General features: G+C 53.4%; 1 protein-coding gene across 8 annotated transcripts in view; it reads left to right on the forward strand.

Annotated features, from left to right (window-relative positions):
- GATAD2A (GATA zinc finger domain containing 2A) overlaps window positions 1-24,278 on the forward strand; it is a 55,032-nt gene that overhangs the window by 11,660 nt on the left and 19,094 nt on the right. For 5 of the 8 annotated variants that reach the window (XM_065658930.1, XM_065658931.1, XM_065658933.1 and 2 more), the window contains exons 2-3: window positions 12,038-12,109; window positions 21,687-21,958. In XM_065658930.1, the coding sequence (XP_065515002.1) occupies window positions 21,696-21,958 (263 nt within the window). In that variant the 5' untranslated portion in view covers window positions 12,038-12,109; window positions 21,687-21,695. Of the gene's footprint in view, window positions 1-12,037; window positions 12,110-18,316; window positions 18,409-21,686; window positions 21,959-24,278 lie in introns of those variants that run through there. The other 3 variants (XM_065658936.1, XM_065658935.1, XM_065658932.1) reach the window with 2 other exon arrangements.

Below are 24,278 nucleotides of genomic sequence, written 5' to 3' on the forward strand. Positions count from 1 at the left end.
CACCCTCTGGACAAGGGAAGGGGGGGGGGATATCCTGGAGGCAGCGAGGCTCTGCTGGGGTCACCAACACTGGATTCAGCACTGAGGACTCTGGGTTTTTTTCTGCCTCCAGGTATCTGGTTTTGAGAACAGGGAGCAGCTGGATGTGAGGCTGAGGCTGTGTAAGCTCCTCACTTTGTGTTGTCTGTGGGTGAGCAGTAGGCTGATGCTCTTGGGAGTTTTACTTGGGAAAAGAGCTGCTACTACCAGTTAGGTTGCTGCGCTTGAGCTTATGAGGGATGAAAAGGACCAGGTTCTGTGCTTGAAGTAAAACCTGCTTTGCTTGACTTAGCAGGAGGAGTGAGTCGTATCCAGCTGTGGAGTGGGATGGGGGAAGCTGAATATTCCTCTTTCCTCAGAGCTGGAAGCACAGAGGAGTAGCTAATACCATCCCTACGAGCATTACATCACCATCAGGTTACATCAGGGTGATGATGCAACACTGCTGGCGGATGATGCAGTGTCAGTATGCTAATATAACTGCCTTGCGACTTTCCTGTGTTAATTACATGCCAGCACTCACATGTGGAGCTGCTTGAAATCAGCAATTCCAATTGGGAGTGCTGCTGTCCCAGGGACAGATGTGAGCTTTGGGCAAGGTGAGGAGAAGGATTGGATGGTTTCATCCAGGCAGCAGCATGTGGCCAGAGGTACGAGGTTTGGTCCTTGAAGGGACCTCTCTGTGTGGCCTCAGGGTTGAGCTGGACTTACCCTTTGCCATCAAAGGAGCTGTAATTGAGGAAGAGCTCTGGGCTTATGGGCTTACACTGCTCTTTCTGGTGTGCTCTTCCTCAGCCCTACCCATTCGTAGGTACAAGCATATTGAGGCCCTTCTGCTGGAATACTTCTGGGGGTGAAAGGAGGAATGATGCTTCAAGGAAAGCAAGGAAGTCAAAGAAAGTCATCTTGTGGAAGCTTCCAGGTGCTGGGAGTATTTTAATACTGAAGTCAAGAGTTCATTGGGATGCCCCATTGTGTTCTCAGTGGTAGCTCCTGAGATGGTGTCCAGGTTGTCGCCAAGCCACTGAAACTCAGTGGATGTGGTACAAGAACCTGGGAAGGATGGAGCCGGTGGGTGCTGTGGTGGCCAGCAAGGCTCAGGCTCTCTCTCTGGATGAAGTACTGGCTTCATGTGTAACTTCTGAGTGGCAAATACCGCTGCATTTAGGAGGTTTTCATTGAGCATGTTTTGAAACACAGACCTGCAGGTGCAGTATCGAGATGTTACTTGCTGAGAGGAGGCATTGAGTGTAACATGCATTGGAAAATTCGGCTCTTGAGGCCCCAGAACGGAGGGTTTGGATCCTGTGCACATCTGAACTGTGAGCTCTTGCCCAGCCTTAGGTTCCCTTTGCTCCTTTGGTTTCCTGCTGCCCTGCTCGGAGGGGAGTGAGCAGTTGTGTGCCTGCTGTGCTTGTTTCCCAAAGCCTGGGTCCCTTCTGGGTCATGGCAGGTAGGAAGGTGTGTGCTCTGTTCCTGCGTGTGAGCATGGCCCTGTGCAGGTCCAGCCCTCATCCTGACCTTAGGGACTGCTCCCTGGGCCACACCAGAAAACACTGAGGTTGTGCATGGGCTGCAGAGCAGCGCTGCAAGTGCAGTGTCATGAGCCTGTTTTGTTGATGGGGGGAGTGAGATACGAGCACTCTTCCTTCCTCTCCTGGTGTTAGACAGAATCCATGGCAAGAGGATGCATTTGTGCCTTTAAAAACTGGAGTTTGGCGTTGTAGTTATGGACCTTCTGCTTCTTTATGTGGGATGTTCTTCATGATTGATGGGTGCAGAGACTTGCTGGGGACCCTCTGGCTTGCGGTTTTCAGGCTTTTCTTGCCTTCCCCCCCTCCTTGGGTGCATTTCCATGGCACCCCTTCACCTGGGAGCTGGCCATCTGTTGGACGTGGGGACCTCACACAGTTCCTGCTTTATTCCTTGGGCACCATCTGGAATGTTGGAGGTTATTCACGTCTCTGTGGCGGTTTCTCTGCTTTGCGCTGCTCTGAATGCCCTGTGTACATCAGGTGAATCATGTGTCCGCTTCTAGGTGGGGAATAGGAGAGGGAATTGCAGCATTGTGGGAGAGGGGCAGAACAAAGGTGAAGGTTTACTAATACCCAGTTCCCTATGGTGGCTTTTTGCTGCCCAGGACTTCCCGGCCTGCTCTGTTCCCTTTTAATGGTGTTCTTTGGTATTTGACTTGTTGGCGTGTCGGGTCTGGGCCCTCTCCAGTGGGGCACCGGTAAAGCAGTGGGGACCAGCTTGGCGTCACCTCGGGAGGCCGCAGCTATGGGCAGGGAGGAATTCCCTGTTCAGCTTTCCCACCTCTTCAGTCCAGAGCAGCTCTCCCTGCACTGGGGTCTGTGACCTGCTCTGTTCCTCTCTAGTGCAGTGAGGCTGGAAAGCAGCGCCCTGCCTCTCGCTGCATGAGCAAAGTGGGCATTTGGAGGGGAAAAGAGCCATCTGATGAGGCCGTTTGAGCTGTATGGGGCAAAATGGCAAAATCTGGGTTGTGTGGCAAAATCAGGGAAGTTTTGCCTGCTTTTGGACTCTTCAGGAATGAAAGTTGGAATGTGTTGCTTGAAATAAGGCAGAAAGTGTAAACCCTTTGTTAAGTGCAGCAGAGCAATGCCCTTTTCTCTCCTCGTCTTTATTACCAGTGGGGTTTGCTGCAGCTCAGCATTGCAGCTTGAGTGCTGGTCTGGAGCTCCTGGGTCCAGTGCAGGCTGGAGGTGCAGTGGGCATGCCCCACGTTTGTCCCTGTTACGACATCTGGAAGATCACAGTGCCCAGGACCAGCTCACGTCCTGCACGCTGCAGTAACTCCTCATCCTCACCTTGCCTTCCCTGTCCTGCCTGGAGGAGAGGTTTTCTGTTGTCTCGGGTACAGTCACTTAAACCTCTCTGTGTTGGCTGCTGCAGCTGGGTCCCAGCGTGTGTTACAAAGGAAACCTGCAAAGTGTGGCTGAGATCCTTTCATTTTAATCATCAGCTTTTATCTCTGAAGATTTAACCCCGGTCACCTCCTGTTTCACATGGGAGGCTTTGGGAAGAGAGAGGGGAGAAAGAGCGTTGTGAGGCTGAGCCCGTGATGTGCAAGGCCAGCGTGTTGTCCTAGGAAACGCGAACGGGTCTGGAGAGCAGAACTGAGCACCCACAGCCACTGAAGGCCAGCGGAGAAGGAGCATCCCGTGTGGAAAGGGCTCTCCCTCATCTCATGGTTGTTACTCCAGGACTTGGTGCTCGGATGGGGAGCACATCCCGTGGCCTCCTCAGGGATGGTTTGTGCGCACAACCTGATGTGTTGGCCTGGACCTGAGGGGCCCTGTCCCTTCACAAGGCTTCTGTGCTGCTGCCGTTGAGCACAGTGCACCAAGTGGGCTGTGTCATCAGTGGCTGGAGTCCTAAAGTGTTCCAGGAGTTTCAACTCTTGTTTAGGTATCCAAGGGTTCTTTAGATCAACTCTTTCTCACTATATCTCATTTGGGCTTTATTTTCCTCCTCTTAGGAGTGAGTGAAGCTCTCCAGCTTCTGCTCCTTCTCCTACTTCTCTGTTCCCTTTCCTGCTCTCTCCCCTCCCTCCCCCTTTTTCTTTCCCAAAAGAAAACCACCACCGAGAGGATTTTGCCGGAGTTGAGGAGTTTTCCTGCCTGGCTTTGGGTGACCCCACGTGAGGGTTTGCCTGGGACTTGGCTCTTTGGAGACACTGGCGTTTGCTATTCCAGCCGCAGCTCTGCTGGAGAGGCTTTCCTGCTGCCACATTTGGCAGAGCTGGTCTCCAGTTCCTTTATCAGGAGGTGACTGAGAACTTCCCTGCGCTTCCCTGCTCCTTGTGGTGCCCTGCAGTGAGCTGCAGCAGGAAAGGGCTCAGCGCGTGAGGCTTCAGCGGTGGCTTTGGTGTCTTGCGTGTCCCCTTCTGGCTTGGCCGTATCCCTGTACGCTCGGTTCTGCTCCAGTCTCTCTGTGGACCTGTGTGGATCTGGAGGCAGTTCACTGCTTCCAGGCATCCAGAACAATCCGTGCCTCTTGGGGCCCTCACTCCAGCAGTGGGAATGGGAGCTGCGGGGATGGCAACAAGAAAGCGGAGGCTGGAAAAGAGCATTTCCACCAGGCAGGGGATAAGCCTGACGTGAAGGGAGCACCATTTCCACTTCCAGGATCTTCAGCTGAATAGAAATGGCTGTTTAGGAAGTGAGGTACCCAAGTGGTAGTGGGTGATAGTCCCTTATCTCTGCACCCATCAAGTGACTAGGACAGTGTTGAACTGTGTGGGAGGTTCTGCTAAGAGCACTTTATCATCAGCCTTTAGCAGTGAAGCTCTGACAAAAGTGGGTAACAACAACCCTCCAAAAGGTGCTTATTGCATTGCAATCAGGTTTGATGGAGCCCACAGGAGCAGGGTGAGGGCTGTGGAGGTAAGAGCTGGGCTCAAGGCCGTCTCTTTGTTTATCCCCTCCCCTTTCCTTGTTTAATAGCTGAAAGAAGGAGTTTATGATGGGCTCTTTGCATTAGGGTGCCAGATTACTGGAGCTGAAGGGATAAAGGCTCATCTTGGAGCTTTCAATGGGAGATAAGAATGAGGCCTTGATGGAGTTTTCAGATAGCCTGGAAATGGGTTCTGACAGGACCCATCTTGTCCCTTTTGGAGTACAAACACCCAATTGCCCTGCCTGTGAGGAGCTGACGTTCAAGGAAGCTTTCCTCTTGTCTCCTCTCTGTAAGCTGAGCACAGCCTTGCAGTGGGGTGATGCCGGTTGCTGCTCCTTGTTTCCAGACTCAGTGGAGATGGAGACTCTGGGTAGTGCTGGCAGCTGAAGCCATGGCCCCTGTGCTCCAGGCTCCATCCTTAGCACCAGGCTGGGCAGAGCCCAGGGCTGGGGTGGGATGCTGCTGCACCAGGGCAAGGTCCCTGTTGTGGCCGCTCCGTAGGGAAAGCGGATCAGCAGTGGCTTTTCTCGTAGTTTGCTACAAACCCTGAAGACTTTCCAGGCCCTGAAATCAGTTAGACAATGGCATCATGGGATTTCATACCTAAGGCTGATGTTCCTGTTGCTGGAGGTAGGAGCAGCATCCCTGCCGTGGCCTGTTTGCTGTGCCCAGTATGTTCTGAAACAGCCGTGGCATCAGGAGCTTTGAAATGCTTGTGGGAATTAAAGGAAGTAAACCCAAGGCATTCATATTTAATAGGATCTCGGCAAATCCTGGCTCCGGCAGAATGAGGTGCTGCAGTTGGACACGTGTCCCTGGCACTGTGGGATGTGCTTCACGCACAGCATAAACCTCGCATGTTGTGGTTTTCATTGTAGAACAGTGAAATACCATCTGTATGGCACGGGGCATTCCCTTCTGGGGCCGGGGTGGGGGAAGGAGGATGACATTTGGAGCAGCTTTTCCATACCTATTCCTGAAAACAGGAAGACTAGCTCATGGTGCAGCTTTTCCTGAAGGATCCCAATGGGGAGATGATTTTTCTCCACAGAACTTGACAGTAATCCTGGCATAACTTGGAGCAGCTCAGCTCACCCCTCATCCGTGTGGGCTCTGCATCATAACTCTGATTTCCCTTCGAGTTATGCTCCAAGATCCTGGGTAGCCCTTGCAGTTAAAGTCAGCATTAACTTAACGCCTGGAATTGGTGGAGGATCACTGGTGTGGGCTACAGTGCAGAATGGAACAGGAGCATCACCCAGAGAAGCTTCTGGATTGTGTATCAACAGGGCTTAATAGATTCTGCAGAGACTCTTTGTGGGCAAGTCCATGAATAGGCAAAAAAGAAGCCAAATGAACCCGGAAGGTCGCTGGGAAGCAGAGTGTCTCTGGGGTGGTCTGGTGCATGGCACGTACCCAGCCTGTTCTGGGGTAGGAAAAGCTCCACAGTTCCTCAGTTCTTCAGAAGATCAACTTTTTACTTGATGGCTTTAGCTGAACCTTGCCAGTTGGGATGAGCAGCAAGGCTGGGAGCTGGAGCAGAGCACACCCCCAAACTGCTCCCCTCCAGGCTCCATTCCACGAGTTCCTGCTGAAGGGAGTTCCGATTCCTCTGCTTTTCCTCCTCCCTTTAGCAAAGGTGTCCTGAGAGGGATGCAGGGATTCCTTGGGCTGGACCAGATACTGTAAACCTGAAGGTGATGCTTTAACAAGCAGCTTGGGAACAACAGCGTGTGAATCCTGTCGGTTGAGACCTGATGGGTGACTTATTCCTGTGTGGAGCCTGAGAATTATGATGATGAAGAGCAGAGAGGTAATTAAAGAACTCATCTGAATATTGCGCATGTTATTGATCCCTCGGGACATTTAGATACACAAACTTGATAAGGAGATCTCTTTGCAAACGCTGCTGGTGGAGTTGTGACACCCGGGTTGTTTTCTACCCAAAATGCCTTTGTTTCTGTGCGAGTCAGATGTTGCTTTACATGAAGCTACTGAAATAACCCCGAGTCTGAATTTCACCCATCGTCAGCATCCCTTTGCCTGTTGGGGCTCGAGGGACCCTTCCACGTTTGTTACCACTGGTTTACCTCGCTCAAGCCCAAAACTCCCCCCTCGATCTCATAGCTGACAGTGGCACCTTGTGTTGCCTTTCCCCTTCCCGCTGCAGGACTGGGGGGCTGCAGGTGAGCCCTGCAGTGTTCCTGCTTTCAGGACAGCCGTGCTTGGGGTGCCAGGGCTCCCTTTCGGGCTCAGGTAGGGGATGCTGCGTGCACCCACATCTGTCTGCGCGTGAGGCTCCGGGCTGCGCTCCTGCTGGTGGCTGTGCTCTGTAAATAGGTGTGGGCCTGGGGCCGTGCCAAGCTGCTGGCTCATTCCCTTATTTGGGGCTCTGAGCAGTGTCATTCCCCACGCACACCCTCAGCCAGGTCTGCAAGTCACAGAGTTGGGGAAACTGAAGTTATTCCCTTGTGGGTTCTTACCGTGCTGCTGCGGCTGAGCTGAGGAATGTGTCCTTGGAGCAGTGTGGAGCCCCGAGCTCCCCCAGCACAGGATGGGTGAGAGGCTCCTCCTGTGCTTCCAGTCCTGATGCCGCTTGCTTCAGTCTCCATCTCTCCTAATGAGAGACCTAGAGCTTTGCAGTCTTCCTTAGGCTTGTTGGGCACTGGGTGAAGGAGGTGATAAATCCATGCACGCATCCCTCTTCCCCCGTTCCCCATTCTGCCAGGCAGTTCCGCACCTGCGTTTCATCACTCTGGCTCTTTGCATAGAGGGGAGACACCCCCTTCCCCTGCCAGAAGCACCCTCTGCAGCTGAAAACCAGAGCAGAGTCATTCCAGTTCTTGAAAAACATGTTTATCCAACAAGCCACAGAGACTGGCACCATCGGGGGTGAGATTGCAGCTGATTAAAAGCAGCTCACTGCAACTGCCTGCTGAGGATGGAGGGAGCTGGGCAGGGTTTGTCCTCTCGAAGCGGTTTGGGGGTGCAGAGCCCATGGGGTTGTTCTGAATTGATCTGGATGGGGGGTATCGCAGTGGTGGAGCCCTTCACGCTCACCGCAGTAACTGTGGTTCCAAGTGTGCTGTTGGAACATGAAGAACCTCAAACCAGCCCCTTTTGATCTCGGAGTCTCTCCTGTTACCAGAGGATGTTCCAGTTCCTCCTCTCGCTGCTGCTCCTGGCGCTTGGGTGTTCGGTGCTGGTCCTGCACCCAGCCTCTTGCAAAGGTTCTGATCCAGTGACTCGGCTCTACCTGTGTAGTTCTTATGAAGATGGACTTGGATGGGTGTGAACCAGATATATGGAACGGTTGGGACCTGACTCCATTGCAGCCTCTTAGTCGGGGGATTCACCCCGTCTCTGAACTCCTGGTTCAGTTTAAGTTCCAGGTTGTACAGTTATTGGCACAAACAGTATCTTTTTTTTCTCCGTTTCACTCCTAGACTCATAGCTCTTTGCTCCTTCAGGTGATGACATACATTAGGGCTTCTGGATAAGGGACTACAGCTCCCAAAGCCACCAGGAGAGGAAGCTGGTCTATTCAGAAGGTTGCTCTAAGGTTGTGTCTGGAAACGTCACCTTTTGGAGCTCGCGTTCTAACGTTGTTCCTACAGTGATGAAACTCAAGTGTTCCGAGCTGTTTCCTGTGGACTTGGTGAGGAATTATTGTGTTTGTGAGAGCTCTGCTGAGGAACCTGTCCCCCTCTACCCCATCTGAAGGCATAAACTGTGTTACGGGCAGCAAGCTGTGTGCTTGTGTCCGCTCCAGCCTGGAGCGGTGCAGCTGCAGACACTCATGGGTGTTTCTATGCAGGAGTAGCCAACCACAGCGTGATGTGGGTGCTCGGAGCCTCCTTGATGCAGAGAGAGGTGCTCCCTTCATGCTGACCTGGGCTCCGTGTTGCGTTCGCCACACAGCATCTCTCAACCCTGGAGTGTTTGCTGTGAAGCACTGCCCAGGCCAGCCCTGGTTACAGGGAGCCAGGTTTGCGAGGGCTTGCATAGCAAAATTCCCTGGAAGAGAGAAAAGTGCAGCTGGGGTTGGGTTTTCTTTCTGAGCTGCGTTATTGGAACCTCTTGGTCTTTGCATCCTGCAGGTTTCCATCGGCACTTGGCTGGATTCTGGGTAACGTCAGGAAAAGCACAGGTAGATCAAGGGGGTTGTCTGGGGGGCGAGGAAGGAGCTTGGTAATGCAATAACTGAGATACTCCAGGCTAAGGAGGGAGAGAAGTCAAAATACACTTGCACTTTGGTCTGAAAACAGTCAGTTTTGACTGCAGGAGATTAGATTAGAGCCGTGTGTTTCCAAAGCTTCAGCCTGGATTTTGTGGGGAGTGTTTACCCCAGGATTCCCCGTTTTCCTGCACACTGGTGCGAGTGGCGGAATTGGAGAGGGCAGAGTAACGCAGAACTCGAGCTCTGCTGAGCTAGTGTCAGGATCTGTATGGAGCACTTTGCAGCTGGCATCCTGAGTACCGCAGTCTCTCCCAGATCCAGAAGTAATTCCTGTTGAAGGCACTTCTGTAGGATTTGGTAGCCCCTGACATCCAGTAGAGAATAGATGCTGGGAAATAAGCCTTCTCCAAAAGGAGGATGTGCTGGAAAAGCAGCTACTACCAGGAGTTCTTTCCTGTATCTGACTTCCTGCTGTTCCCTCAGGTGATGCTCTCCCCATCTATGGACCAGCTTAACCAAAGGCTTACTGCAGCCCCTGGCTCCCCTGCCACGTGAACACGAGCACTGGTTGAAGGCTGTAATGTGTGTGCTATTGATGGCCCAGGAGGGGAGTCCCGTGCTTTACCTCTGGCCCCTTTTCTGCTGACTGCTTCATTCACCTTCCAAAAAGTCCAAGAGTTTCCTTATCTCGGTTGGTTGAGGAGGGAATTACAGCAAAACTGCCAAGCTCTGGTACCTGGGACATAGTTTTTAAGCCTTAATCTTCTTATAGAATCCGCAGCCTGTCTTATTCTGCAAATGTAATGGCTTGAAACCCTTATTTGGGGCTAAATCTTTCTCTGGAATTCTGTGGGATTGTGATTTCTCTGGGTGCTGTTGATGGGATTCAGTAGCGCTGCTCAAAGATGTGATCCCAGTGTCACAACCTGTGCCTTTCACCATCATTTCATCGAGAGGCAGAACTCCAGGAGTGACAAAGTTGGCTCTGAGCAGCTGGATCTGGGCTCTGTTGTGGGGTAGCGAGAGATGCTCTTCAGTGTCTCTCATTTCTTGAACATTTCCCTTCTCATGGCTTAAAAAGTTGCAGTATCAGGATAAGAGCCATGATTCTGAAATGAAACAGAGCCACAGAATCCCAGCCTGGTTTGTGTTGAAGGGACCTGAAAGCTCCTCCAGCTCCAACCCCTGCCACGGATAGGGACCCCTTCCACTGGAGCAGCTTGCTTCAAGCCCCTGTGTCCAACCTGGCCTTGAGCACTGCCAGGGATGGGGCAGCCACGGCTTCTCTGGGCACCCTGTGCCAGCGCCTCAGCACCCTCCCAGGGAAGAGCTTCTGCCTAAGAGCTCATCTCAGTCTCCCCCCTGGCAGGTTAAATCACCGCTGTCGTGCCCACTTCTGCTGGTGAAGTGCAGTCAAAACTTAGAGCAGCTCCTTGGGCAGAGTTTCTCTTTCCAGGATTCCTCAGGCATCCCGGTGCCGTCGCTCTGCTGTGTTCCAGTGGGACCTTCCATGTGCTGGATGCAGGTGGTTGTGGTGCTGGCCATGCGGTGCTGAAGGGGTTAAACAGCTCTTGTGGTGTCCTCACAAGAGGAAAACTATTTTCGTCCTGTGCCAGGAGCACTCTGGGAGTTCGGAGCTGCAGCTCCTTGGGAATGGAGCCTGGCCAGAGCTGGAAACGCGTCTCGGTGCCTTTGGCTTCCTGCGCCCAGAGCACGTCGGACGGGGCGATCCTGCCGAACCCCCCCCAGAGCACGGGAGCGCTCGGATGGGAGGCTGCTGCCAGGCTCAGTCCATAACCGCGTTCCGTCGGGAAGAGGCTCCCTCTGTCCCCTTCCATCCTCCCGGCAGAGCAGAGGATCCCCCTCTCCCGCTGTGACCTTCACCAGTCCCGTTAGCAAGGATCCACCAGGCCGAATGATTCCCTTCATTTCTTCCTCTCTCTAATTCCCTCTCCCCAGCAGTGGCCCCGCTCCCTGGCCCCATGGCTCTGCTCTCAGGGTTGTCACGACCCGGTACATGGCCTGTCCTCTCCCTGCTGCTTTTCCCCCTCTTCAGCCATGAAGAAGTGTTTGTTCATGGCCAGGCCAGATGCTCGAGGAGCGGCACGGAAATACTGCCCTATCTGTCAGGTTTTATAGCACTGCTGAAGGCCCTGGTGTAGCTCTTGCAATGGTTTTCAATGGGCTTCTAATTAGAAAAGCATTGGACTAATAGGATGAGCTATAATTAGCAAGACCTGCCCTCTAGATAGCTGAGCAGGGACTAGAATACAGTTGTAGATCCATTAAGTTTCTCTCCGTGCACTTTGGTGGTATTTAACCTGTTGGAACCTTTTGGCGTGCTTAAAATCAGTCAAACAGGGAAAACCTGGCCCAATCCTTTGGGATGAGCTGAGCGCTGTAGTCTGCTCCCGGGGTAGGTGTCAGGGGTGGCGGGGGACCCTTCACAGCCCTTCTCCCCTATGCAGAGAGGAGGCCGAGAGCCTGCGGAGCTCCCGTCCTGCCTTGTGGGCAGGAGCAAGCAACTCGGCACCGTTCGGTGGAGGGAAATGACTCAGTTGGTGGTGGCTCAGCAGAAACAAGAGCCCCGGTTCCAGGCAGGCGTCTTGGCAGCAGCGAGCATCAACCGCTGCGCTCCACCTCCAGCGCTGCGCAGCCCCTGCCCCGCAGCACCCACTGCTGCGGCCGGGGCTGCCCCGGGTGCGCCCCTTGTCCCACCTGCAGCCAGGCTGTGGGGCGCGGGGCTGGCTCCGGTGCTGCCCGTGCAGGTAATGGCTGGTGTGGAAAGGGTGTCCTCCCTCGGTGTTTCATAGGGAGAAGGAAGGTTGGGATGGGCTGCAGGGCCAGGCTCATAAAGGGAGTTTTGTAAAGCATAAGTGAGTACTGACCAGCAGAACCTTCTCTGCAGCAAGAAGCAGGGGACACATGAGACCGTTCCTGTAGTTTTCTGTGTTGTCCTACAAGACAAAAACTTCTCCAAGAAGTTGCTTCCCCCTTTCTCGGCCCGTTGAAGCCTGCGCAGGGAATAGTGATGTGGGATCCGGAAAGGGTCTTGCAGGTCTCTTCTTCCTCGAGGGGAAACTGCTGGTGGTGGGAAACGGGAATGCTGGTTCCAGCAGATGTTTGGGACAGCCCCGAGATAGCAAGAAGTAGTTGGTTTCCTCTTGGGGTGTTAACACAAGAAGCAAAGACTAAAGCGAGTAAGAAAAGCAGTGCCTTTAAAATACTCTTGTGTGTGCTTCTTGGTTTTAACCCAAAAGCATCCGGACACAATGCAGTTCCTTTCCTTCAGCTCCTAGGATGCAATATTCCACACGGGGCCAAGTGCTGAAAGGTTACCCTATTCCAGGTGATGGTGGTGCTCGTCCTGGCTGCACTGACCCCTCTTCTCTCCCGCAGGATCCTCACTCCAGACACTTTCCGCCCAGCCTGGTCAGGGTCCCCCCTGGAACCCATGAACTTCACTGACAGGTAGGAGCTGGGAATACGACGGGGACAAGTGTCTGATATTGCACACGGGGAGGTGGGCTGGGAGGGTGGAACCGGCTCCTGCTCTTTTACACCGTCAGCTCCTTTGTCCGCGTTCAGCTGGGATCAGGATTTGGTTCCTGTGCCTGCACCAAAAGGCACCTTTCACTTAGCGCTTAGCACGCGCTCCAGAGTAGGTTTGGGCTCTTCAATGTAAAGGGCAGAGAGGTTTCACCCCTCCTCACTGGGCACTCGGAGCAGCTCCAGTCTTGTTCTCGAGCAGGAGAAGCAAAAGCGAATGCACAGAAACCCCTCCCTTGAGGCTCTCTCTGTGTTTTGATCATTTGTGCAACCCCGGGCATGGCAACGCCGTCTCTGCAGAGCCCCTGGAGCGCCGGCAGCACTCAGCCCAAGGAAAGCTCTCCTCATCCGCTGCCCTGTGTGTGCTGCTGCGGCTCCGCTGTCAAGTGAGGCGGGCCAGGAGCACCACTGATGGGGTTTGGCTCTTTAGGGCAGATGCACCCGAATCTTGTAAAGCAGGAGCGTGTTCCGTGAGCCCAAAAGGCCAAATGAAACCAGGAAACCACCTTTCCTGCTGCCATCAGGAGTAACTGAGAGCAGCAGAGAGCATCCCGTGTACATGTCCTGACCATGGTGATGGCAGTTTGTCTTGTTCGGTGGGTTATCACCATAAACCACGTTACATAAACCAGTTACAGAGGATCTTATTCTGCCAATTCAACTTGGTATCCAAATACTGCGGTTTGTACCCATATCACACCTGGTATTTATGGGCTCCTGCACTGAGGAATCGACTTGCTTTTGGGTAATCAGAGCCCAGACACAGTCATTACCAGACTTCCTGCCCAGGAGTTTCTGGACAAAAATAGATCCTTAAGACTTGAGGGAGAACTCAGGTCGAACGGACCCCTCATGCAGTGGCTGGATGCAGCATCCAAAGCAGTGAACCTCAGGGTTCACATTGTCTTTGAGTTCTCTTTAGAAGCCTTAGGATCTGGCGTTGGGAAATGAGGCAATTCCTTAGTTGTTCAGAGCTTTCTTTTGGTGCCTTGTTCTCTGGATCCACTTACACCAATTCCCCTTCTGTGGCTCTGTGACATGATTTGTGTTGGCTTGAAGGTGGCAATCCACCATGAAGCACTTGGAGCAGCCTCCCTTAAGTTTCCCAAATGCAGAAGACCCAAGGAATTGCCTGGATTAGAGTATGCACAGCATGTGGTGCTGGGAAAGCTGATCGTTGTTGTGACTGAGTATTTAAGGATGCTAATTTTGCTGCTGTTGCATTAAAATCAATGAACCAACGTAGATCCCTCCTCTAATAAGAAGCATGCATTAAACAGGGAGGAGGTGGGAGAAGGGCTGAGGATCTGATTGCAATTTACGTCCCTTAATATGGAAATCTCTTCCCATCCAATAGAAGCTGAAATCAAGTTGTGGGCCTTGAAGTGGGAGGTTTTGGAGTCAGACTGAACACTGGGGGAGCAGTTTGGGACTACGGGGTTGCTGTCTGGGAGGGTCAATGTGCCTGCAGAATCCATACCTGGAAGGAAAGCGGAGTCTTGCTCACCACGGTGAAGTTTCTGGTCATAGCTGGTGGCTTTTAACCCAAAGCCTTTGACCGAATCCTTTGGCTGCCTCACATGAGGGTGGTGAACCCCCCCCAGGCATTGGTGACAGTGACCCAAGTGCATCCTGAACCAGGCAGCTCATTCCTGAAAACTACAGCGATGAATCACGATCCCAGAGCATGCGGAAAGCTGGGAGCAGCGCCGGGAATCGGCGTCCTTGTGGCAGGGCTGAGGAGTCAGGGCTCGGCTTCGGGCTGGATCCCCCCCCCGTAAAACACTGCTGAAAGGTATTGAGGAGAGAAGCAGCGGTCTTTGGCTGCTGGTTTTTGGTTGCTTTGTGGTGTTTTCTTCTTGTGGTGAACGCTTGTGGAGTTGTGATGAAAACGGAGCAAGTACTGGGTTGTTTTCCAGAGACAACGGCTCTTTTCCGTGCACACAGCTCCGTGTTTAATCTCATCTGTGGGGCTCATTCAGCTTTCGGTCGCGAACTGTGAATGCTTCTGTCTTTGTTACACAGAGCCCTCAGATAGCGCTCGGCTCGGGCTTGTTCATGGAGCCAGACTTGGCTGTAATAGCGATGGTGGTTTTTAAGGTGAGTTGACACAAATAGCGCTCAGTGGGAGCTCAGCTGCCAGGTCCTGGTGAAACACAGAACTCCAGGTCTGTGGTGCTCCCAGCCCCAGTTTGTGCCTTCCCGCAGGCGTTTATCTGCGCGTTTCCCAAACTGTTCGGGCTCAGTCCGGGCTGGAGTGGTTCCTCCTGCACTGGAAGGGCTGTGGCACGGGCACAGCCTGAGTCTGGACACTCGCATGGAAACAGGAGCAGGTTCTGCCAGGCTGGAGGTGCGGCAGGAGCAGCCGTGGGGATGTCAGGGCTCAGATCCAGGTACCCCACATTTGCCCTGCACCCTGTTTCTTGGGCTGGCAGCCCCGGCCCGATGCTCTGCTCTGCTGGGCCGGTAGGGCAGCTTCCCCCGGGAAACTTCTGTGGGCTCCTTCTCCATGGACCCGTGGGCGCTGGGCAGAGCAGGGCCCCCCCCGGACCCTTGGGCCGGGCACAGAGCAGCGGGAGCCCGGGGAGGGAAGGGTTAAAGCTGCCATTTTGTTATGTAACACCCTTAATGGACATGTCGTGAATGGCACCAAAATGGCAGGAGTTAACCCTTGGTGAGCCATGGTGCAGCAGGTACCCCCCTACGGCCGCAGTGCAGCAGGTACCCCTCAATGGCCTTGGTGCAGCAGGTACCCCCAATGGCTGCGGTGCAGCAGGTACCCCCCAATGGCCGCGGTGCAGCAGGTACCCCCCCCAATGGCCACAGTGCAGCAGGTACCCCCCTTGGCCATGGTGCAGCAGGTACCCCCCTATGGCCACGGTGCAGCAGGTACCCCCTAATGGCTGCAGTGCTGCAGGTACCCCCCAATGGCTGCGGTGCAGGAGGTACCCCCCAATGCCTGCAGTGCAGCAGGTACCCCCTAATGCCTGCAGTGCTGCAGGTACCCCCTATGGCCACGGTGCAGCAGGTACCCCCCAGTGGCCACAGTGCTGCAGGTACCCCCAATGGCTGCAGTGCAGCAGGTACCCCCTAATGGCTGCAGTGCTGCAGGTACCCCCCAATGGCCACGGTGCAGCAGGTACCCCCTATGGCCGCAGTGCTGTAGGCATCCCCAATGGCCACGGTGCAGCAGGTACCCCCTATGGCCTTTGTGCAGCAGGTACCCCCCAGTGGCCACAGTGCTGCAGGTACCCCCAGTGGCTGCAGTGCAGCAGGTACCCCTCAATGGCCTTGGTGCAGCAGGTACCCCCCTATGGCCGCAGTGCAGCAGGTACCCCCAATGGCCACGGTGCAGCAGGTACCCTCAATGGCCTTGGTGCAGCAGGTACCCCCCATGGCCACAGTGTTACAGGTACCCCCCAATGGCTTTGGTGCAGCAGGTACCCCCAATGGCCACGGTGCAGGAGGTACCCCCCAATGCCTGCAGTGCAGCAGGTACCCCCTAATGGCTGCAGTGCAGCAGGTACCCCCCAATGGCCGCAGTGCTGCAGGTACCCCCCATGGCCACAGTGTTACAGGTACCCCCCAATGGCCTTGGTGCAGCAGGTACCCCCAATGCCTGCAGTGCAGCAGACACCCCCCAATGGCCCCAGTGCAGCAGGTACCCCCCTTGGCCACAGTGCAGCAGGCACCCCCCAATGGCCATGGTGCAGCAGGCACCCCCAGTGCTTGCAGTGCAGCAGGTACCCCCCAATGGCTGCAGTGCAGCAGGTACCCCCTAATGCCTGTAGTGCAGCAGGTACCCCCCCAATGGCCGCAGTGCAGCACGTACCCCCTAATGCCTGTAGTGCAGCAGGTACCCCCCAATGGCCGCAGTGCAGCAGGCACCCCCCAGTGGCCCCAGTGCAGCAGGTACCCCCCATGGCCACAGTGCAGCAGGTACCCCTCAATGGCCTTGGTGCAGCAGGTACCCCCCAATGGCCACAGTGCTGCAGGTACCCCTCAATGGCCTTGGTGCAGCAGGTACCCCCATGGCCACAGTGCTGCCGGTACCCCCAGTGGCCACGGTGCTGCAGGTACTCCCCAATGCCTGCAGTGCAGCAGGTACCCCCCGTGGCCCCTCGGCTGGTGCTGCTGCATCAAGCCTGGTGGCATGGTGAGAGCAGATCCGTCCCCCCTGCCTCTGGCTTCTGCCTGCCCTCCATGGGGGCAGGATGGAGTTCTGGTTGAATCCAGGTGTGGAGTGATGACTTTCCCCCCCCCAACCTGCAAAATAACCTCTGTTCTCATGGTGGTGTTTTAGTTTAGTCCTTAAAAACCTGAAATGTGGTTCTTTGGCTTTCTACACCTTTATTTTGTTAAACATCTACGTGATCAGGTTGTGAACTTCTCTGTGTGCACGTTTATGCACATGCCCATGTGAGTGCACACACGAGCACACACGCCCACGGTAGATCAGACACACACACACGGATATGGAACAGTTTAATGACTTTTTCTAGGTAATTTCACTTGTGGCTTCGTGATTAATGAGTATACGGGGCAGGAACAGTTACGGCATGGATGATCTTAAGGTCCTTTCCACCCTGATGATTCTGTATCAGGAAAATAAGCTCAGGTGAAGCAGTGACTTCCTATTGAAACTGCTTACATCTTGCTATGAGGAGTTAATTTCTAGGGGACATGGGGGTGATCTGAGGTGCCTGCCTGGCCTGCACTCTGCTGCGCACGTGGGGTCTGTGCCGCTGCTCTCGGGCACCGAGGCTGTGATCAGCTCCCTTCAGGAAGCGCTCGGGGTGCACTGGATGTGTTGGAACCTCCCTGTTTCTGCCTCTGGAACCTTGGCTTTTTTATTCCTCAGCTTTCTTGCCCCCCCTCTTTTGCTGTAAGAGTTTCCAGATGATGCTGTTGAGCTTTGCTTTTGGCTACCAAAAGGAGTGAGGATTGTGTGGCTGCAGTGGACTCTGAGCCCGCTGCAGATAGTCTGTGCTGGACCCATATCTGCTGCCCAGCACTGCTGATGGCTCCAGCACAGCATCAGGATGTAAATTTAACTTCATCCCATTTAACTTCAAACTACCAAGTTGTGCAAACCAGTGGGAAAGGCAGAACCACTTCTCTGTGAAGGAATTGCTTGGAGTTTGTATGAGGAAGTGATCAGTCCCGAAGGGGAGAGGAGGCGATCTGGGTAACTTGGTGTGATGTGGCGAAGGGTGGAAGCAAACATCACAAACAGCAAGGAAAGGGTGTTGCTGCTTTTAAATATGGGTTTGTCTTCATGTTACTTCTGCAGCAAACAGGAGCACAAAGTAATTAATTTCCCAAGCCTTAAACTGGAACGTGAGGGTTTTCCTTCAGTGGATGCTGCAAGCATCCCCTTTGTGAGGATGCCCTGCACCTCCCTGCTGCCGCAGACACTGCCTGAGCCACACCAGGTTTGTTCTCTTGGTCTTGCTGCTCTGCTCTTTGGAGGGCAAAAGGGTTTAGAAGATGCCAGGACCCTTTTCCCAATGGAAAGCATACAGGTGGCATCACAAGCATACACAGCATTTACCAGACTTGGGTTTTTTCCTGTTGTCAGTGTGCTCAGAGGGCAGTGGGGCTGCATGGAGAGGAATTTTTGCCAAGGTTCCCGGGTGACCATTGTAACGGCCTGAGTCTGAGGGGTGCGCAGTGGTTTGTATGGGATCCTAAACTGCCTTTCCAATTGACGGTGGTACTCAATCTGTTACAGCGACAGCACTTACAGCTGAGTGTTTGCTGCTCACATCCTGGGTGCTCTGCCCTGAGCTATGCTGTTCCTTGGCATAAAAAGCAGAAGCTTCCATAAAACTTAAAATTCCCTGAGTAATGCTTGCGTTCTCTTCCTGCTTTCAAACACAAGGTGGAGCGGAGCTGAACCGAAGCTACTGGTGGCGATGGGTTTGTGTTGCTCTTAACGGTGGAGAAGCAGAAGTGAGGGTTTGGGGAGTAGCTTCGGGAGTGTGGCGATATCCTGGGAACAGCCTGGATCTTCAGGCCCATCCAGCTGACTTTATTCTTATCTAATGGAATCAGGTGGTGCAGATGTGATCTCCAGAAGTCCAGCAGGCGCAAGGGCTGCTCACAGTGTGTATGGACAAGGAGCTGTTTCCTGGTGGTGGTGAAGTCTCTGGGGTGCCCTCCTTGGGTGATGGCGATTCAGGCATTTGCCAGGTTTGCCATCCAGAGTTTTGTTCCAGGTGGGTTTGGGTTCCTCTGCCCTCCTCTGTCCTGCAGGGAGCTGCTTGTGTACCCTCCGTGAGGAGGACCCTGTCTTTGCTGGCGCAGGGCTCTCTGGAGGCACACCTCCTCCTCCTCTCTTCCAGGGCACCCATCTGTGTTTAACCTCTTCCTACAGACCTTGGGTTTAGACTGTTTGGGGCTGGGGTTTGTAGTTTCTGTGAGACATAGATCCTGCCAGGGCCTCACCTAAACTGCTTCCAGTGCCCTCAGACTTGCAGGAGATGGGGCCCATCAACCCAGGCGGTTTCCATCAAAGTCTGACATTACCAGTTCTCATCTTTCCTTCTGAAAAGAGGCAAAACAGTTGCCTTGAAGAAATCCTTCTCATTATTTTATCCTTTTTCTTAGTCCTCCCCTTCCCTCAGCGCTACAGGGATTTTCCTTTAGGTCTCTCAGCATCTGTGTCCATGTTAGCAAATGGTTTCCTGGGACCATTTCTTGAAAGGGTTAAGCTACAGGACCTTGGGTTTAGGGCTCATCCACACTAAATACAGTTTAATCGCTCCTGTGGCTGGGGAGCTGTGCAACCAGATCTCTCCATGACTTTATAAATAAACCTTGAGCCTGCACTTGCAGTCTTCACACTGAGCTGCAGAGATCTCCGGGCAGTCTCCTCGTCAGGTCTCCCCGGTAACATGGATCTTCCCAACAGCTTCAGCTGGGTTACAGCTAACCCCTCTTCTCTCCAGCAGTCACAGGCCCCGGCTGCTGCATCCTCGGGACAAGATGCTGTGAATTCCGGACACAAAACTTGGGCTGGATTTGGACTTGCAGCAAAGTTGTGGCAGCAGCAGCCAAGGGAACCGGGGTTTTTTGTGGGTGGCTGATGCGGAGGCGCTGATGGCGTTAGAAGCAGCTCTTCAGAAGGGAATCACAGGGTGCATGATGTGGTGTCCTTGAGGATTTGTCCTAGGAGAGGGCTTTGTCAGAAGGTACATGCTGTGTTTTCATCGAGGTTGTTAATCTGTTCGGCCTGACCTTTGTGAGGCGTTTGTGTACGAAGGGTTTGCCCCTGGAAATGCTCCAAGTGGGGTGCTCGGTGCCTGCCTCTCTCCATCACTCTGACGTGAGCTGCTTGCTTAGGTAGAAAGCAGGTACCTCGTGAGGCACTTGCTGTGTATGACCTGGTTTTACGTTAGGATTTGAACTGCATTGACTGTGTTTTAACCTTAGTGCCAGGAGGAGATTTAGCTCATTTCCACTGCTTGGGATTGAACTCAGGTAAGCGAGGTTCAGCCCTGAGTGCACAGAGTTCTGCCTGGCAGCTCTGTGTGCGATGTGTGAAATACCCCGATACAGTTCCAGATAGTGCCTTTCCCTGTCCCGCTCCAAACCAGAAAAACCAGAGGGGCAGAAACACAGCATCGTGTCAGTGTTGCTGAAGTTTGGAGCCCAAGTGCCTGCTGCGCTGCTCGCTGCAGCTCTCGCATCAGCACCTGCTGGAGTTGCTGCTTCCCATCCCTGCGAGGCTGGAGAACGGGAAGATCCCGCAGATAAACCCAGAGCAGGGTTGGAGGGGGTCTCCTCCTGCCTGTGATGAGCAGCACATCGGGGTGTGTAAGGCAGCGATGGCTGCGCCGTGCTTTGTGCCAGCCGCGCGCTTGGGTGTTGAGCAGCAGGAAGATCGGCTCTTCCTGGCCAGGCTCCGGGGGGGAGCAGCGGTCGCGGTGCAGCTGCACCGTCAGCAGAGATGCTCAACCCGAGGTGCTGCTGTGGTTAAAAGCTGCTCTCCGAGGGCTGTTGCTGGGGTGCGCTGAGCTGCGCCGTGCTGCTGCCTGCCTGGGCTGGGTGCTGTTTGCTCACCCCCATAAATACCAATGTGAATTTACCCTTGCTGTGAAACGCTCTTTTTGGCCGTTATTGTATCGACCCCCCCTAAAAAAATACCCCTGTTTCATCCAAGACCCTGCAGAGAAACTTGTGGTCACTGGCATGGGGCTGCTGCTGTGAAATGACAGTGTCACATAATGCTGATGTGATGCCGTTGAATTGCGGGGGGGTGGGGTGAAGGGTGAGCAGAGGTTAATTATGTTGTGTAATTATGTTAATCTCTCACTGCTAAAACCCACTGCAAACACTTTGTTCCAGTGGTGAGTGTCGGCCTCAGTCCTGGAGCCCTTTTTAAAGGAGGAGAAAGAAACCGGAGATGGGAGGAACAGTTAAAATTAATTAATTAATTAAAGGGGGGGGTGGGTCTGTCCCTCTCCTCCCATCCCACCCCAGGTCACCCCTGTGGTGCCCCCCTGTGTCCCCAGGCAGCCAGAGGGGAGCCGCGGGTGAGGAGGAAGAGCAGGAGGAGGAGGAGGAGGGATGCGGTGCCCGGCCGGGGTGATCCCGCTGCAGGTCGCCTGCCGCCGGCTCAGACTGGTTTCTGGAAAGTGCTTTGTCTCGCAGGCTGCATCCTGGGAAGGGTCATGTGGAGCCCAGTGATGTCATGGGATCAAAGCCTGACTCAGCTCTGCGTCCGCTGGGATGGATGGGTGGATGGATGATGGATGGATGGGTGGCCGCAGGTACCGGAGTGCGGGCTGGCGGAGCCCACCAGGAGCAGAACTTCCCAACCCTCCGGCAGGCGAGGAGTTAAGCCTGGTTCCCCTGAGCCCGACGCTTCCGCCTGGAAAAGCCTGGTTCCTTCCCCAGGAGGGGAGAAAGTCTCAATTTGAGGCTCACAATGGCAGTGCCTTAGTGCTGGCAGGATGGAAGCGTCTCCTCACGCAGGGTGTGGTGGTCCTTCTCGCCATAGTGTGTGATTCCTGAAACTTGGAGCCAGGCTGAGGTCCTCAGAAAGGCATGGCAGCAGTCCCGAGTGATCCTAATCTGGCATTCTGTAATTGCCTTGATTTGCATGGGAGGCAAATACATACAGTCCTCCTGCCTTTTGGTGAAGAGCCAGACTTCTCGTGTGGGGGTTTGTCTGTTCTCCTGTGCTCTGATGCAGGCTGTGGGTGATTGTAGTTGATGCTCAGTGAGGTTCTTGTGTGTGTTCTTGTTTGGCTTTTGTTTTTGCTTAACATGAGAAGTGTAAGTACAGTGATGCTGGGTGCTTAATAGCTTCAGCCTGAGATGGATATTGGAGATAGGCTATGTGAGCACCCCAGCAACACTTTCATTGCTCTTTCTGAGCTTCTTTAGCAGTAACCACTGTCCTTTGCCCTGGTTTGAAACGAAGGTGTTTTGTCCAACTTCATTCTCTCTCCCAGTGTGTTGAACTGGTTTGTGTCTGCTCTCTCCCCAGAGCCTCACAATGACAGAGGAAGCATGCAGGACACGGAGCCAGAAACGAGCGCTAGAACGTGAGGTACCGCACAACGATGTGGACAGCAAGAAACTGAAAATGGACAAAGGACTGTTGGGGACAGAGATCAACGCTGAAGGCGACATGAAAATCAAAGCAGATCCTGGAGCTGGCAAAGTGCAAGGGCTATTAAAAGGTGGAGAGGTGAAAGCAACCATTAAGGTGGAGGTGCAGACGGGAGATGAGCCTGTGGACATGAGTACCTCAAAAAGGTGAGTTCCAGCCTCTGTGCTGCAGTCACACTGTAACATCTGGGGTACCAGCACAGTGAAACGTGCTCAGCTGGCATAAAGAGGAAGTTCTGTGCGTCTTAAAGGTGGAGAGGATTCCAATTCCACGCATTGTGTTGCAGCTCTGGCTCTTCACATGAGATCCAACAGCTACTGCTGGAGCTTCCTCAGTGGTTTCTCCTCCCCAGGCTTTGACAGCTGTGATGAGCAGCTGAGTAAAGAAACACAGTCTTGAATAGAAAACCATACACGTTACTGAGAGGATGCGCTTTGAGCTACTGATTGAGATTTCTGTGAGCAAGAGTGGTTTGGGTGTTTTGAACTGAGCTCTGATAAAGGGAAAGTAATAGATTGTAATTGTCTAAACAGAGGAGTTGTAATTGCAACTCGATTCTTCCTGACGGAGCAGGATGTGGGAATACATCTGAGCGTCTTTTTGAAGGAAGTTGTGGATTTTGACACTAGAAGTGTTCTGAAAAGCCAGCACCTGGCTGCAGCAATCTTCTGTAGGACAAGTTCTCCTTTGAAAGTCCAGCCTCCGTAAGATGGCTGCGTTTTTCCGTCTGAAAGCACCAATTCGGAGTTCCTAATCCCTGTGTATGAGAGACACGTGTGAACTGGGTGGTTCTGACACAGGTTTACGGGCATCGCTTTAAAGCCTGATTCCAAATCTTCTACCCTATTTCTAACTCAGAACCTGGCTGTACCAGCATAAAAAAATCCATCAGGAAGTTTGTGGCCCTGTTGTGAGCCCTTTGAGGGCTTGGCTTGCTTTTGTCTTTCTAGTGCAGTAAGATCCAACACATTGAGCAGGAGCTCTCAAAGCCTCGTTTATTCCTGGTTCTGCTGCCGAAGTGGGGATTCCTACGAGCTGAGACCTGCCTCTGCTCTCAGGGAGACCCCTGTTCGCTGGGATGTTGGGTGTTAGAGCAGGGCAGGTTGGAGAGGAGTTGCAAACACCAGACCCTTATCACAGGAATTACTGGGAGGAGGGTGCTTACAGGTGCTGTGAAGAAAATGGGCATCTTTGATGTTTAATGGCGTTTCATCTGGGAACATTCCGAAACTTCTGATGCTTTTCTAAGAGATGCTTTGCAAGAGGCTGATTGCTGCTTCAGGACCTTAAGACAAGCCCTCTTCCATCAGTGCGATCGAGGGAAGGGGAGGGCTTGAGGGTTTAGGTTCCTCAACCTTCTGCCAACGGTACAATCCCACACGTTGCTCAATTTGCTGTTTAGGAGGAGCTTGTGTCTTGCACAGACGCAGTTATTGGGGTAATGGGTGATTCCATGGCAAGCAGTTGTATTGTGCTGACTGGGAGGGACTCTCTGAAGGTGTCTCTTGGCACATCACCACCTCTGAATGAACCCAGGTATGCAGGCTGGTTTGATGGAGAATATCTAAAAAGATTGCTCATACCAAAAGCTGAATACATTAGAACCAGCTATTCTCCCCTTTTGTTGCAGTACTTGCCCCCGCACGCCTGTGCTCATTGTGAATTGAGCCTATCTTTGAAATGGGTGCCAGTGTTTCTGTTCTCCTGGTGTCTGTCTCCGTTGCAAGATGTGCAAACAGGGTGATGATGAGCAAGGGGCTGCACACTTCCAGCTTCCCAGAGAGTGGCTGGAACAGTAACTCCTGTTTCCATGAGATGGGAGAGCATCCTCTCTCCGTGCACTGTTCCTGTTTCAGGTAACAGGATAGTGCTGTATTCAGTTTCAGCAAGGAGATGGAAAAGGCTTCCCCAGACAAAAACTCCACTTGCAGTCTGATCCCAAGCCCACTGATGTGAGTGGTGATAAACACAATTAGGAATTTCACAAGGAGAAGCTTTGGATGCTGTTTGTAAGCTGGAGCTCCTTTCGTAAGGCCTGTCTCTATAAAATCCTTAATAGAGAGGAATTAAACCCTGAGTCATCTCCAGTGACAAAAATGAGCGCGAGTGATTCTGCAAGCTTCAGGCAGCAGCTTCCCAGGCTCTGGAGCTCTGCCCCTGCATCGTGGCAGTGCCCTTGGTCCGCGTGTGGCTCTGAGCAGCTGACCAGCCTCGGGATGCAAATGCCTCCAAGCGAATGTGATGTGAGCCTGGAGATGCTGTGATACAGAGGAAGCTTGTCTCCGGCTGAGGCTGAGCTCTTGCATATGTGCCGTCGGTGTTGGTAGGGAAGGTGGATCTTCATTTCATCAGGAATTTTTGATTGTTTTGTGGGGCTTACCTTTCCAGACCTTTGATCTGCAGAGGAATGTGGCTCGCAGCCTCACAAGCACTTGGCTCTTTAAAGCAGCCGAGCTGATTTTCTGA

This window comes from Lathamus discolor, chromosome 21 (assembly GCF_037157495.1).
Source record: "Lathamus discolor isolate bLatDis1 chromosome 21, bLatDis1.hap1, whole genome shotgun sequence".
In the NCBI taxonomy this organism is placed as follows: Eukaryota; Metazoa; Chordata; class Aves; order Psittaciformes; family Psittacidae; genus Lathamus; species Lathamus discolor.